Source organism: Mangifera indica, chromosome 3 (assembly GCF_011075055.1).
Source record: "Mangifera indica cultivar Alphonso chromosome 3, CATAS_Mindica_2.1, whole genome shotgun sequence".
NCBI classification, from domain to species: domain Eukaryota; kingdom Viridiplantae; phylum Streptophyta; class Magnoliopsida; order Sapindales; family Anacardiaceae; genus Mangifera; species Mangifera indica.
In genome coordinates, this window is record NC_058139.1 from 8,259,852 (window position 1) to 8,275,905 (window position 16,054).

Genomic DNA, 16,054 nt, shown 5'->3' on the forward strand with positions numbered 1-16,054 from the left:
AATCTATCTTACCGCCAACCAAACGCACCCTTAAGGTAATCTTTCTATTTTAGTAATCAAACATTACCCAAATTAAACGCTCCCTAAAGGATTGTTTCAACAAGTTCTCTATGACACGACGACGTATAGGATAGATATCAACTTGAGATGAGACATCACTTTTGGATTGGTATTATACTTCCTATTCGCAGCCCGACGTAACGAATGTCATATCCAACTCTTTGATGGGCCTCAGATCACGACAGCAGGCCCACTTTCATTCCTCCTTCTTCCTGAAAACAAAATCATGAATCAAATTGGAACCCACAAATTTGTCTTCAAGAGACGTAATGGCAGAACCAAAACCAGACCCACCACACACTTCGTCAGGTGTGCTTTGTATTCTATATGCCTTTTACTTTTCGTTTCATTTTAAGCTCTAAAGTTTTGCTCCTTTTAAGGTATCGATCATTTTAACTCTGAAAATTTTGATTCTTTTTAGTTGTTATATTATGATCTTCATTCGGAGAATCTTTTTAGCGGGTATATTTTATATTATTCTATTTATTTGCATTGTAATTTTATTTAGTATTGTAAAATGCAATCTTTAGCGTAGACAAAAGTGAAAATTTTCATTTTTTATCAATAAAAATGGCCTTCTAGTTCTAGGTAATATAATTTTTCGTTGTGATTCATTAAGGAAAAACATGTTTTGGGGGTAGTTTTCGGCTTATCGTATTTCTTTTTCATTTATGTTTTTGTCTGGATAACATATTTAATCTAAAGCAGAGGCATAAGTCAAAACGCTCGCTTTTTGATCCATGAAAATGAGTCTCTTAGTTATAAGAATGTGGGTAGTAATTTATGGTCATTTAAGCAAAATTTGTAGGTGATGAGACTGACTATGAGTTTTCGATTGTTTTGTATGTGTGAAAGAAAAAGACGTAAAATCACCAAACATATTCAAAAGAGCTAAGGAAGAGATTGAAGCTATAGTTCACCATAATAGATCACCACGCCACACCAAGGAAACACATGGGACTAGTGATGACATTGATGAGAACACTCCAGTTGATGAAGTGAAAGGTCCAGGTGTGTTTCATAGAGTCAAGGAAGAGATTGAGGCCCTTGTCGAAGCGGTTCATCATAAGAACGAATCTAGTAGTCACAAGTCTTCTTCAAAGTAAGTCTCGGATTATGCGGTTGCTGTATCTGAAGATGCTTCATTTATTCAATTTGCTTCTTTGAGGCAAACGTGCTGTTTAGATGAAAGAGAGTGTATGCTAGGTTATGTTACAACTGTTCTCTTTGATAATTTATATGATTCTCTTTGTCTACATTGCTACCTTCCTTATGGAGATAAAACTTATATAATTCATTAGGATAGTCTTTTATTTTCTTGATATGTCAAGAATAAAATCTCGGATGAAATCAAACTAGTAGTTTGTGTGACATTGGCTTTGTTCATTTACTTTCATGGTGTAACTAACTCGCAAAGCTGGTCTCAAATCAATTTGATTGATCTTCCATTTTCAATCTTCTATAGTCCTTGTTTTATGCAAATAGCTATTTTGTCATGCGATAGCTTGAATATGATTAAATCCATTGCGTTTGCTTAGATGCCTTTGAATTTCTTTTACTCTTTTATCAGGTCCTTTTATTGTATGGTAGCTAAGAAAAACCACACCACTCATATTGAATATTTGTAATCTCTATCGATGAGACTAAAATTTAATGTGAATTTATAATCAAGAATTTTGGTCAATGCATATATATCCCTAACCATTTGTTGATATTAAAATGTTGAAGTTTGCAGATACAGGTTGATAAGAAGCATATCTGCATATTGAAGTGGCTTAAGATATACTTTTTTAGCAATATGATGCATGTATGTTGCCATCTTAAATGATATGGCTCACTATTATGCCTTTGAATTTCCAATACAAATTTTCAAAGGGGTTATTGATGTGGTTTTCTTTCATTGAACTCCTGATGCAAGTGAGGCTCATTTAAACTTCTTTTGTTGGCTTTTAGCATTATTACCCATTCCAGAGTGTTTATCCATTCCAGAGTGTTTAGAACTCAAAACACTAAACATTATTACCCAGCAACTAGAAGTAGAGGACTTCTTTTTGTTTTCCTTGCCGAATTTATATTGTGATTGCTGTCTTGAGGCTATTATTGTAAAACTCGCATGGACAAAAAATGGTGCTTGGACAAAGAGTGTTTTTGAACAAGCCAAAATGCGCTAAGAGCATAATCTCTTTGGTCAACAAAGAAATGCAGCTTTGCTTTTTAGCTGCAAGAAATGACTGAGTGAGATGTCACAGTACAGCAAGAGCACATTGAATGATCAAATCACTCTATTCAGGCACAATTATCAATATAAAATTTGCAGAAACAAATTCAAAATCTTCTTCTTTTTTTTTTTAATTTACGTCCTTATGTCCCCAAACCTCTCAATTTTGCCTGCTAGTGAGAGACTAACTGAATGGTGCCATCAAATTTCCTCATTTTAATCTTTGCTTCAATGCTTCAGCTCCTTAGCTCACACCCAAAAATTGATATGCAATAAAATGATCTCTTAGCTTCTTTATTCTTCAACTCTGCAACCAGCTTGTGATGCAAACTGATAATAGAAAGGAGAGAGTAGTAATTAAAGATGCTTAATCTGGAACACGAAGTTTCTTAATTGTTATATTGGTTGATTTCCAAATGAATGGATGAGATTTGATCAAATTTACTCCAAACCAAATCATAGAGTGTTTCCCACTTGCCAACCTGCAGAAGTTGGTGATTAGCAAAAAAAAAAAGAACCTGCAGAAGTTGGCTCAAGCAGCACCTAACATAATTAATTAATTAACTCACTCATTTAAATCTTCTGCAGTGCTGAATATACGAGATGCAGTAATAAATGGAATGTCTGCTAAGGAGTTTTTCTTCCTATTATAGCAATGAAACTATCAGAGGAGAAAAGGATAGCACTGCAGTCTAGGCAAGATTTCTTCTGATATTAGTGGTGCAGCAGGTTTTGTAGACCCCGAAAGGAAGCTGTCATCAAGCCTAATGGACCACCTCATAGTGTAGGATATTACATGGTTTTGAGCGACTGAGAGGAAGAGAGCCGAGAAGAGAAGCTGACTTCTGTGAAGGTGAAAACAGATAAGCCAAAAGGTGACTTCTTGGTGGTTTTATCTATTTGACAAGAAAATCTTAATCTCTTTGCTTGTCAAGCAACCAATACCTATATGCTAATGCAAGAAAAGAGAGAAATCCAAGAAAGTTTTTTAGAGGTTCTGAGCTAGATTTTTGGGAAATGGAAGATTGATTTGCCTTTTTATCCTTTTTATTGTTTTTACTTCTTCTCACCCCAGGAGAGTATGTGTGTGTTTGTGCTTCAATTTTCAAGTTCTTTCCCTCTCCTTCCTTTCTCTCTGCCATCATTATTAGCTAATTACCATCATCATAACTTCCAAGTTTTGAAGAAATGAAGGGAAGATTGTGTTGCTTTACATTACTAATATTACAAATGGTGAGCTGGGTTTCTGCTACCAGCAGGCCTTTTGTACCTAGTGATGCTCTTGCTGCAGCTGCTCATCAACCAGGTTAGTTCTTTTTAACCCAAAAAGTGCAACACTTAATGGTTTTGTTGGCAAGTGAAGCTTCCATTTCAACTCTTTCCACACAATGATCACAAACTTTGTCCTCTTCTCCAGTAGGGTTTCTTTGTTTGGTTTAACTTGAAATTAACCTTCTCCATGGAAAGAAAAATTTTCAGTTTCTTACTTGAATGTTTTAATAAATCACAGGTCAGAGTCCACTCAACTCAGACACAAAGATGAACTCGAAAGAGGTTTATTTTATTTTACATCTCCCTCTCTTCATCGCTCCATCTTTGTCATTAATTAAATGCACCAAGCCAATAGCATAAACACTTACTGACTCAACTGTTTAATTTGAAGGGCATGAAGATCATAAATGAAGAAGAAGCATATTCCAAAATAGGGTCAACTCCACCAAATTGCGAACACAAGTGTTATGGGTGCATTCCATGTGAGGCCATTCAAGTTCCCACCACCAGCAAACACAAAAAGAGCCATTTGGGTATTCAGTATGCAAATTATGAACCTGAAGGTTGGAAATGCAAGTGTGGCCCTTCTTTTTATAGCCCTTAGGCTTTGCCATAACATATAATATTTTGCTCTAACTGTAATTGTCATCTTTTTGAACAAATACTCAACTTTGCAATGAATTACTCTTTGATTTTTTTTATTTGTTTTCCTCTTTCAAAGAATAAAATGTCACTTAATCGCAAATAAGATCTTAATGCGATGCAATCAGGATCACTGTTTATACAAAACTGATTTTAGCAAGCCTGTAATTCTATCCGTAGAGGTGGCTGTACGGTAGAAGGCTCTATGGTAGGTGGCTGATTTCAGCAAGCCTTAATCAGGTGCATGATCAAAGCAACCCATGCACCTGATTTTTCTGTCCCTGCAATGAGCATACCAAGAAATCACATCGTAAGCATTCGGGCAAGAGGCAACAAATGGGCCGGACTGGCCTGAAGTCTGGCAATAAAGTCTGGTTTAATCTCAGGCCTGACTCATAGGCCTTCTTAGGTCAGGCTTAGGCACAAGACCTGTGCGTTGGTTGTCTGGCTTGTTATTGAGTATATAATTAATAAAAAATTAATTAATAATTATAATATAAAATTTATTTTTTTTACCAAAATTAATAGATCGGCTCATGGTCACCCAACCCAACCCAACCTATATATATAGGGGTGGGTTATGGGTCTTATGAATTTTGTGGATCGGCCCAAACATCTGTTGTTATCATGTGGGTTTTAGGGTCGATTAGCCCACCAACACCTCTAACTTGGGCTGTCAAACACTCTCCATGCATAATCCATCATAGCCATCTTATTGTATCACAAGTCATAGCATTACATTGAATAACATCTTTATCCTCATCATCCATCTTATTAAATGATCTTACAAATCAACATCTTGCATACATGTCATGCAGTGGAGTCATTACAAACTTGTTTCGAAAGTAACCTATTGGGATTGGCCTATCCATGATCGGTTGATCCAATCTATGTCTAATATTATATTATTTTACATTATTATCTATGACAGTTGATAGCGATTGAGAGCAATTGAGTTTTTATTTTAAAGTCTCAAAACTGTTACTCAACTCCCCAATACAAGTAAAAATAAAAACACAAATTAAAACTCTTTTGCTTGTCAAGATTTACATAACACAACAATACAAAACAATAAATCGTGTTGTGAATACGTATGGAAAGAACCACGCATCAAAGCTAGCATAAGAGATTGAAGTCTAATATTTTGCAATGTCATCATTCATGTCACATGATTACAATTGGGTTACATACAACATGAACATGGGGTAAGAGATTCAAGGTTATGTATGGTCATACTATGATATGAACAATCATGAAAAGAAGACAACTAACGTTCATGTTAAGTAAGAATACCCATAAGTTTATTAGTGATGAACAATTGTACATGAAAAAAAAAAACATGAATGCACTTTCATGGTAGACAATCAATAATTTATAGAGTTATCCCTTAAAAGTTTATTGAATAATTATATTTTGTTGAACTATTGAGATGTGTCCGGGAGGAAACAAAATAAGGCATGATTGAGTATCAAGAGCATATGCATTATAGGTAGAAGTTAGAATGAGTTTGAGATCAGATTTACATGGGTTTCAGATCATAATTTTAGAAAGCATATTATTGATTTGATGATTTTTTATAAATGAATTAAGAAACATATTTTACATGTTCTTCAAGCATTGGGGTGATAAGTTGGGACACAAAGAATGTAGAAAACATATGTTATTATTGATATTGCTATATTTTTTGAAACCGTATAAAACTCTATTTTCATACACGTATTTGTCATCTTTTATCGTATTATATTTATCTGATTCTTGTATTGCCTTTTCCTTCAGCAGGTTCAAATCACTTCACAATTTCAGTTTCTGATAAAAGAAATAAGAAAAATTACAACATTTACCCTTTACCCAAAAAAAGAAAAATAATCACAAACTCACTTACAAATAACTCTTCAGTAAAAACTGTCTCATATTCTCACGCAAAACTCCATAAAAAATGGCTCACTTCTCTGCCTCTTTTGTGAGTCTCTCTTTATTTCGATCCATTCAAATTCTTCTAATCACATTTCTTCATTGAATTGATTGTTTACAATTCGAAAATACTGAATTCTTATTTATATTTAAATTATTAAAATTATTAGATGGAATGTATGTGATCTGGGATTATTCATTATGAGTTAAATGGAAATTTTATGCAAGCTCTGTTTTAACGTACTCTGTTTTGTGGCAGAGGAAATGGAAGAAAGGCAATGAATTTGGAGATTTATGTCTCATAAATCTTCATTTTTTAATTAGATCCAAGAGATTTTAAATATGGTATTTCATATTATTTTCTTGGCAAACAAACATTGGTTAAACACGATGAATTGTTTGTTTTTGTTGTTGAGATTTGTTCTGAAATGTCTCTGTTCTGTTTACTCTGTTTTTAGATGCTGTGTTTCACAGAAAAAATATGATAATGATTGTACCAATAGATTGGTAAATTAGGGTTCATTGTCATACAATGTATTGCATGAGTTTAAATTCCATAATCTCTTCGGTGGTTTTTTTTTGTACATGTAACAGTTAATCGTGAGACTTTCATCGTACTTTAGGCCTAGTTTGTGTTGTTGTATGTTTCCATATTTGATGTAAAAGATTGAAAACTAGTTCATCCATTGCATAATTTAGAGTTGGGCAATTTGTTTAGGATTGCTGCCCATCAGTGAAGAACATTCTCCTTCTGGATTCCGAAGGGAAGCGCGTCGCCGTGAAGTATTTCTCCGATGATTGGCCAACCAATGGTGCCAAGTTAGGTTTCGAAAAAAACGTGTTCATCAAGACTCTCAAGACAAACGCTCGCATGGAAGGTATAATATGTTTATATGACTTCAGAAAAGATTTCTAATGTTCTCAAAAAGTTAATACAACCATTGATCAATATATGTCGATGTGCAGCTGAAATTGCATTGCTGGAGAACAACATAGTTGCCTACAAATTTGTCCAGGACCTGCACCTGTTTGTGACAGGAGGTGAAAACGAAAATGAACTTGTGTTAACGGGCGTGCTTCAAGGTTTCTTTGATGCAATCACGCTTCTTCTGAGGTACTCTTGAATCAAATCAAACGTGTTTTTCAGAAAGGAGAAAGTGTAATTAAATTGTTACTGGTTTTGTATAATAATGTAGGAACAATGTTGAGAAAAGGGAGGCACTTGAGAACCTGGATCTCATATTTTTGTGCATTGATGAAATTGTTGATCAAGGGTATTCTCTAGTTGATGAAATTGCTGCATTTAACCATGTTTGAAAGAGAAAATCTTTGATATAATTTTGTCTGATATATCCAGAATTATACTTGAAATGGACGGCAGTGTGATAGCTGAGAAGGTAGCCATACACAGCATGGAGAGTGGTGGAGCACCCTTGACTGAGCAGGTGATGCAGATTGATGAATGGCATAAGCAACAGCATGCTTTTGGTCAACTGATGTGTTTGTTGTGAAATTGCAGACTCTTTCTCAAGCATTGGCTACAGCAAGAGAGCAGATAACAAAAACGCTTCTAAAATGATGGCTCACCTTGTCTATGACACAATTACAATAATTTGTCAAAGGAGATTTCAGTCTTCCTCTGAATGGATCAATAAACAAAATTACTCATTCTACATCTGCAATTTCGTTGACCAAACCTCTTGAATATCCTTTCAATTACTAAAATACCCTTCTATATAACTGAAACGACTTTTGTGTCGGTCATGGCCGCACACCGACAATCAGAATACCTTCATCTTGTATACGTGGGGCGTGTGGGCAAATTCAAAAGACTACTCATAAGGAAAATGACAAGAAATCAGACGGTGCAGAAGACGTGTTGTTTCAATCAGAAGATCCCTAGGAAATTTAAAAAACCACTAATTATGCCCTGTCCCACGCGTTCGAATATACAAAAATTAATTAATTTTAAAAATTAAATAAAATTTGAATTTCCCTCTTCATTTGTTTAATTTTGGGTCAATTTCTTGCACATGGTTTTTCATTACTTTTATTATTTAATCTACCTATTTTCCAAAAAATTTATATTAAATTTCATCTAGGGCAAAGGACTATGCGATGTTATGATGAGCTGGTGGAACTGTGACTTTGAACATTCCACATGCAAAACTTCATTGACCAAACAAATATGCGATGGCTTGAATCAAAATTCAACATTTTTTTTTTAATGTTTTTATAATTCATGTGGCAGGTAATGGGAGACGACCTCGCCTTGAGAATACTCTTTTTTTTTTTTTTTTTCCCTATATATATATTCTTATTGATGATTGTGCTGTCAATGAAGAATTGGTCACATGCTTCCTTCTCTTGAGCATATTTTATTTACTTGGCCCTTTATACAAACAAGTAACTCAATGGTCGAGACTATTTTACCAGATATTGATTATTTTCGTACATGTTCAAAATTTGACATTGTTTTGTGATCAAATGAAAACACCCTTTTAATCAAATCATAATTTAATAAACAAATATTGTAACACTAATGATAAATAAAAACATATATTACTATTTTTAAAAAATAATTTGAATAATAAAAAATTAAACTTTATGTATAAAAAAATATGAGTTTAAGTTTTTTTTAATGATATATTAAGATTAAACTCTTGATTTATCTAATTTAATAATTATGAGATTAATTACTAGACTCAAAATTTATCTATTCAATATAATTAATTTAGTCATGAAAAAATAATTTGACCCGAATGAAATTTTTTATTTAAAAAAACATATTTAGCATAAATGATATTTTTCACTCAAAATCAAACTTTGTTAATGAAAAAAATGTTAGAAAGTGAAATTATTATTTTATTTCTGTTATTTCATTTTTCAAAATTATCATATAATTTTAAATTAACAAAAATGATAAAAAAAACTATTTAGATATGTAAAATACATAAAAACCCACATAATTTTAGTTAAAAAAATGATAGTTATTATCTTAAAAACAAATTAAATGTATAAATATCAGATTACTAATTATTACAATCATAATTGAATGTTAAGACTATATGGTGTGAAAATGATAATTTTAGGGGGTTTCGAAATTCAAAAAAGTTTACGAAAATTTTTTAAATTTGTAAAAATTAAATATGTCTCTTGACAATTTTATAAATGATAGTTACACTAAAAAAATTTGATAAAATACAATAAAATAAGGGATGTAAATGTTATTTCCAAATTATTTGGGTCTTGAAGTATTTTAAAAATGTAGGTATGAATAAAATGATTTCCAAAGATTTTAGAGTTTAATTACGAGTTTTCAAATAATTTTAAGAATTAATAATATATTTAAAATATTTGGACTTATCTATAAAGGAGTTAGATTTTTGTTCTTTTTCAAAATTTCTATACAAAAATTACTTAATACTATTAGTTTTAAGTAGAGTATGTTTCTAAATAAGAAAGTATTATTTATATAAATAATAAAATTATTTATATAATTTTATACATAATTAATGGTGTATTATTATATAATTAATTTTTAATTATTTAATCATATAATAATACATTATTATTTTATATATAAAATTATATATAGAACATTATTCTTATATAAATTAAGGGTGAAAAAAATAATTTTAGGCCATTTTAGATGGGGAAAAAACTTACTCAACTTTCAAATGTGTTTAATAATATATACATAAATAATATATAATTTTACATATAAATGAAATATATAATTAAATAATTTTAAATTAAATCTAAAATATCATAATTCATGCTCTTCGTATTATTTTTACAAACAGTTTTATTTATATTTTTCTACCTTGCCACGTAAGATCGAGGACATTTGCCAGTTCCACCCTGAATTATGTGGGTCCCATTTTACGACAGTGAAAATTGGAGCTAGTTAATTAGTTTAAGCTGATGCCACGTGGAGCCCACGCCTCTCAACTTTGTATTTTCTATTTAAACCAATTAAGTAATTAAAAGTAAAAATAAAAAAATATTAGGAAGAGAAGGATTCCCGGAAATTCCTGGTTTGGTTTTGTTTTTTCTACTCGGAGAGAGAAAGGATGTAAAACCCTGTTCTTTCTCTCTCTCTCTGTCCAAAAGAAAAAAAAACTATCTTTGATTGAAATTTCAGACCTTTTCTTGATCTGCAATTCACCAGTTTCAATTCTGCCACTTTTCGCCAAATGGGGTTTTTCTCTTTTGTGTTTTGGCGATAGAACTGCCTCCCTCCAACATCGTCAGGTACACTTTTGGCCTTTCTTTTTCAATGTTGAGTTGGGTACTTTATTTTTTTCCTGAATTTGAGGATTTTAGGATGAAGAATCTGGAGCTGTAATGGTGATGCGTTGTTCATATTTAGCTGTACATTGTTTCAATTTATTGATTTTTCTTGTTTGGATTTTTGTGAAGAATGGGCAATTGGGTTCTTGATTTAAGCTCTCAAGTTTTGGTTTTGATGAATGTTGGTTTGTTAAATTTGGTTTTGTTATAAAATTCTCAAATCTTTTAAGCATAAGTTTTCATTTAATTTAGCTATGGTGGGTGCTTCATGTGAGGTTATGAAATTGATATGTTTTTATGTTATGTTATGTTATGTTATATTATCGTTTTCTGTAATGTTTTTAGAAGTGTTGATTTTTGTGATATGGTTATTTGTTCAGGCTATAGAAGAAGGAATTTTGCTCCTGGGGCACGTGTAGAATTAATACAGAAGGCCACATTTAGGATTGTTCTATTTATGGTTGCGTGGCTGTTATAATTTTTTCTTCTCTTTTTTGAACTTAAATTGTGAGACATGGGACGAGGTAGGATAAGGGCAAGGCTTAGGCTGAGCCAGCTCTATACATTCACATGCCTCAGGCCTCCACTGGATGATGTTGAGGGGTCAGAAGGGTACACCCGACTTGTATATTGCAACCAACCTCATATGCACCAAAAAAAACCTTTGAAATATCGGGCCAATTATATATCAACCACAAAGTACAATTTTTTCACATTCTTGCCTAAAGCACTCTTTGAGCAATTTAATCGAGTTGCCAATATTTACTTCCTTATTGCAGCACTTCTTTCCCTAACACCACTCTCCCCATTCACCCCTGTAAGTATGCTTCTTCCATTGACAATTGTTGTTGGGGTTAGCATGGCAAAAGAAGCTTTAGAAGATTGGCATAGGTTTATGCAAGACAAAGAAGTTAATTCTCGGAAAGTATCTGTTCATAAAGGAGATGGTGTTTTTGACTATAGGCCCTGGGAGAAGATTCGAGTTGGGGACGTGGTGAAAGTGGAGAAGGATGGTTTTTTTCCAGCTGATTTGCTCTTCTTGTCTTCAAGTTATGAGGATGGGATTTGCTATGTGGAGACTATGAACTTAGATGGTGAGACAAACCTGAAGGTCAAGAGATCTTTGGAGACTACTTCATCTCTTGACGATGATGAGAGTTTCAAGAATTTCACTGGAACTATAAAATGTGAAGATCCAAACCCCAGTCTTTACACCTTTGTTGGTAATATTGAATATGAACGTCAGGTTTTTGCTCTTGATCCTAGTCAGATTCTCCTTAGAGACTCAAAACTCAGGAATACAACTTTTGTATATGGGGTGGTGATATTCACAGGTCATGACAGTAAAGTCATGCAGAATTCAACAACCTCTCCTTCAAAAAGGAGCAGAGTAGAGAAAAAGATGGACAAGATAATATTTATCCTTTTTGCTATTCTTCTGACGATATCAGTGATGAGTTCAATAGGCTTTGCTGTGAAGTTAAAGTTCCAAGCACCAGACTGGTGGTACTTAAAACCCAAGGACACTGATGCGTACTTTAATCCTAGCAAGCCCCTCCTGCCTGGGCTTGCTCATCTGGTCACTGCTCTCATTCTTTATGGGTATTTAATACCAATCTCACTCTATCTTTCAATTGAAGTTGTGAAATTTCTGCAAGCAATTTTCATTAACCAAGACATACATATGTATGATGAAGAGAGTGGGATTCCTGCTAAAGCACGGACATCAAATCTTAATGAGGAATTGGGTCAGGTAGATACTATCCTTTCTGATAAAACAGGGACTTTGACCTGCAACCAGATGGATTTTCTCAAGTGTTCCATTGCTGGTACTGCATATGGTGTGCGTTCTAGTGAAGTGGAACTTGCTTGCGCAAAACAGATGGCTATGGACCTTGAGGACGAGAATGAAGACATCTTAAGTGTTCCAAAGCATAAGAATATCACACCAGAAATTGAACTGGAGACCGTCATCACTTCCAAAGATGAAAAGGACAATAAACATGTTATAAAGGGCTTTAGCTTTGAGGACAGCCGCCTTATGGAAGGAAACTGGTTACAAGAACCTAATGTAGATGTCATTTCATTGTTTTTCCGAATATTAGCAGTCTGTCACACTGCTATTCCTGAGCTGAATTCAGAGACTGGGGATGTCACATATGAAGCAGAGTCACCTGATGAAGGGGCTTTTCTTGTTGCTGCTAGGGAGTTTGGTTTTGAGTTTTGTAGAAGAACTCAATCTAGTGTGTTTATCCGCGAAATATATCATTCTTCAGGACAGCCAATTGAAAGGTGAGGATATAAAAGAATATTTTTCATGTGTAGCTTTTTTTCTTCAATTTTTGATTTCCTTGAATTTTCAGTGTCGCAGCATCTTAATTGTCTTTTGGGAATCTTGCAGAGAGTACAAAATTCTCAATTTGCTGGATTTCACTAGCAAAAGAAAGCGAATGAGTGTAATTGTTCGGGATGAGGATGGGCAGATTTTTCTCTTCTGCAAAGGCGCTGACAGGTTATCCTCACAACTTTTCTTTGATTTGGCTTCCTGTTAGAGGCCTTGAATGTTGATATGACTTCCATAGACTGCTTGGAGGGTATTACTGGATTAATTTGAGTTTTGTAAATGGCAAATGGTCAATATCTTAGTGATAATTTTTGAACTTTTGCAATCATCTCATTGTATCCCACTGTGCATGAGTTCTTTGCTTGGAATATGCAGCATTATTTTTGATCGGCTATCAAAGAATGGAAGAGTGTATGAGGAAGCTACTACTGGGCACTTGAATGAATATGGAGAAGCCGGGTTGCGTACATTGGCACTTGCTTACAGAAAGCTTGATGAGTCTGAGTATACTTCCTGGAACAATGAATTTCTAAAAGCCAAAACTTCTATTGCGGCTGACAGAGAGGTTATGCTGGAGCGGATTTCGGATGTGATGGAGAAAGATCTCATCCTTGTTGGTGCTACTGCTGTGGAGGATAAATTGCAAAAAGGGGTAAACACTATCATTGCCATACATATATATATTGTTTTTCCTCATGATTTCCTTCAGCTGGGTTTGTCTGTCATTTCTTTAGGTGCCTCAGTGCATTGATAAACTTGCACAAGCTGGTCTCAAGATCTGGGTTTTGACAGGAGACAAGATGGAAACTGCAATCAACATTGGGTTTGTATCTTACACTTAATTAGAAAGCTTTCCTAAACACATATTACCTAAGAGTTATGACTTGAAACAACCGTTTTTGCTTATCAAGCCAACATACTGAAAATTTTCTTGCATGATGCAGATTTGCCTGTAGTTTGCTTCGACAGGGCATGAAGCAGATCTGTATAACAGCACTGAACTCTGATGCGGTAGCCCAAGATGCCAGACAGGTATAAATATGTGTGTGTGTGTGTATAACTTTGAAAATGAGTACGGATTTTATTTTCCACAAAAATTTTATTCCATTTCATGTTAGATTCTCTTGTCTTTTGCTTCCAACCAGGTTATTAAAGAGAACATTTTGAATCAATTCACTAATGCATCGCAAATGATCAAACTAGAAAAAGATCCACATGCTGCATTTGCATTAATTATTGATGGAAAAGCACTAACCTACGCTTTGGAGGATGACATGAAGCTTCATTTCTTGGAACTAGCAGTTGGCTGTGCATCTGTTATATGCTGTCGTGTCTCTCCCAAGCAGAAGGCGCTGGTACTATTTTCTCAGAAGTTACTTTACTCTTGCAACTTTATCTTTCTGCATTTTAATATCAATCAGTGACATATCCATCCCAATATGCATTCTTTGTTAGGTCAGTAACTATCCTTTTTTTTTTTTTTTTTCAATTTTTGAATCCAGGTAACTAGGTTAGTAAAAGAAGGAACTGGAAAAACCACCTTGGCAATTGGTGATGGTGCAAATGATGTTGGAATGATTCAAGAAGCTGACATTGGTGTTGGCATCAGTGGGGTGGAAGGTATGCAGGTAGGCAACTGATCCATTTGGATCATGTTCTTGATTGTATCTATTTTATCTTATGATGAATCTAGGGCTATTTGGACATATGTTATTTCTGAATTACAAAGCCTTTGAACTTGTAACTATTTGTAGGCTGTGATGGCTAGTGATTTCTCTATCGCCCAATTTCGATTTTTAGAAAGACTTCTGGTTGTCCATGGACACTGGTGCTACAAGAGGATAGCACAGATGGTAACAATCAACATGTGCCAACTTAATATCTTCTTTTCATGCATTTGTTATTCTGCATGCACATCCTTTTATATACATGAATGTTATTAATCTGTGATTCAACTTCATTTTAACTGTGACGTTTTGCCATTAGATTTGCTATTTCTTCTACAAAAATATAGCATTTGGCCTCACTCTCTTCTACTTTGAGGCATTTGCTGGCTTTTCTGGGCAATCAGTGTATGATGACTGGTATATGCTATCCTTCAATGTTGTTCTTACTGCACTGCCAGTCATTTCATTGGGAGTTTTTGAGCAAGATGTTTCTTCTGAGATCTGTTTACAGGTTTGTGCCACTTGTAAGATTTTTGCTAGTGAATGCATTTCTGTGTTAGCTATGTTATAATATTTACTTGTTTTGCAGTTCCCTGCACTGTATCAGCAAGGACCCAAAAATTTGTTTTTCGACTGGCTTAGGATATTTGGTTGGATTGGCAATGGTGTCTATTCTTCTATTATCATTTTTATACTCAATATTATCATTTTCTGTGACCAAGCTTTCCGTCCCGAGGGCCAGACTGCTGACATGGCTGTTGTTGGTGCGACAATGTTCACTTGTATTATCTGGGTCGTCAATGTTCAGATTGCACTTTATATCAGCCACTTTACTTGGATCCAACACTTGTTTATCTGGGGCAGCATAGCTACTTGGTATTTGTTTCTCTTACTTTATGGCATGGTACCTCCCACCATTTCTGGGAATTCCTACCAAATTCTAGTTGAAGCTCTTGCTCCAGCACCAATCTTCTGGACAACCACCTTGTTGGTAACCGTCACTTGTAATATCGCATACTTCACCCACATATCTTACCAAAGATGTATCAAACCCATGGATCATCATGTTATCCAAGAAATCAAGTACTATAAGAAGGATGTGGAGGATCAACACATGTGGACCAGAGAACGGTCCAAGGCAAGACAAAAAACCAAGATCGGTTTCACAGCAAGAGTAGAGGCTAAGATGAGGCATTTAAAAGTGAAGTTTAATAGAAAGGCCTCAACTTTCACTGGAAAACCTGTAGCAACCCCATTACAACAAAGTCCATGATTTTTCTCAGTTTTCTTTTTGAAATTTTTTTAGGTTTTTGGCTGCAACAGTTTTGCCCCTTGGCCCTCCTCTGATTCATCTCTTGAGATAATTTTTTTTTTTTTTCATTTTTTTACCTGCTTGATGGAGTTGCTGCTTGGAAATCATCTATTCATTACACAAAAGGAGTCTTGGGGCTCTCTTGTATTTGTATGTAGTTATGTACACTATTGCTAAGGTCTGATGAAATAGTTTATAGCTTGTGAAGAAGATAGTTGAAATCTACACTTAATTAAATATGTAGTAAAAGTTTCAAATAACCCATACACATTTTTGCTTCGATCATCATCTGAGTTTTGTTTCATTATAGCTTGAATTGACAGTTCTTTAGT

General features: G+C 34.2%; 4 protein-coding genes across 5 annotated transcripts; all 4 read left to right on the top strand.

Annotated features, from left to right (window-relative positions):
- The first annotated feature begins 217 nt into the window (after positions 1 to 217).
- LOC123210739 lies at positions 218 to 1,431 on the top strand. Its single transcript, XM_044629213.1, has 2 exons — positions 218 to 369; positions 916 to 1,431. Exons 1-2 carry the CDS (start codon positions 330 to 332, stop codon positions 1,164 to 1,166), a joined length of 291 nt encoding a protein of 96 aa, XP_044485148.1. The 5' UTR covers positions 218 to 329; the 3' UTR covers positions 1,167 to 1,431.
- A 1,493-nt stretch (positions 1,432 to 2,924) lies between these two features.
- On the top strand, positions 2,925 to 4,246 carry LOC123211130 (EPIDERMAL PATTERNING FACTOR-like protein 5). Its single transcript, XM_044629670.1, has 3 exons — positions 2,925 to 3,584; positions 3,789 to 3,832; positions 3,942 to 4,246. Exons 1-3 carry the CDS (start codon positions 3,467 to 3,469, stop codon positions 4,152 to 4,154), a joined length of 375 nt encoding a protein of 124 aa, XP_044485605.1. The 5' UTR covers positions 2,925 to 3,466; the 3' UTR covers positions 4,155 to 4,246.
- A 1,855-nt stretch (positions 4,247 to 6,101) lies between these two features.
- Positions 6,102 to 7,778, top strand: LOC123211129 (coatomer subunit zeta-2-like). Of its 2 annotated transcripts, XM_044629668.1 has the most exons (6): positions 6,102 to 6,152; positions 6,822 to 6,981; positions 7,070 to 7,217; positions 7,300 to 7,377; positions 7,461 to 7,548; positions 7,623 to 7,778. In XM_044629668.1, the coding sequence occupies exons 1-6, from the start codon at positions 6,129 to 6,131 to the stop codon at positions 7,680 to 7,682; spliced, it is 558 nt and encodes a 185-aa protein (XP_044485603.1). In that variant the 5' UTR covers positions 6,102 to 6,128; the 3' UTR covers positions 7,683 to 7,778. The 2 variants fall into 2 exon arrangements, with proteins under 2 accessions (XP_044485603.1, XP_044485602.1); XM_044629667.1 differs by having other exon boundaries at positions 7,461 to 7,778.
- A 2,342-nt stretch (positions 7,779 to 10,120) lies between these two features.
- Positions 10,121 to 15,982, top strand: LOC123211465 (probable phospholipid-transporting ATPase 4). Its single transcript, XM_044630217.1, has 11 exons — positions 10,121 to 10,360; positions 10,780 to 12,691; positions 12,801 to 12,911; positions 13,119 to 13,395; positions 13,478 to 13,566; positions 13,688 to 13,775; positions 13,889 to 14,098; positions 14,246 to 14,371; positions 14,498 to 14,596; positions 14,730 to 14,921; positions 15,000 to 15,982. Exons 2-11 carry the CDS (start codon positions 10,914 to 10,916, stop codon positions 15,681 to 15,683), a joined length of 3,654 nt encoding a protein of 1,217 aa, XP_044486152.1. The 5' UTR covers positions 10,121 to 10,360; positions 10,780 to 10,913; the 3' UTR covers positions 15,684 to 15,982.
- The last annotated feature ends 72 nt before the right edge of the window (positions 15,983 to 16,054 follow it).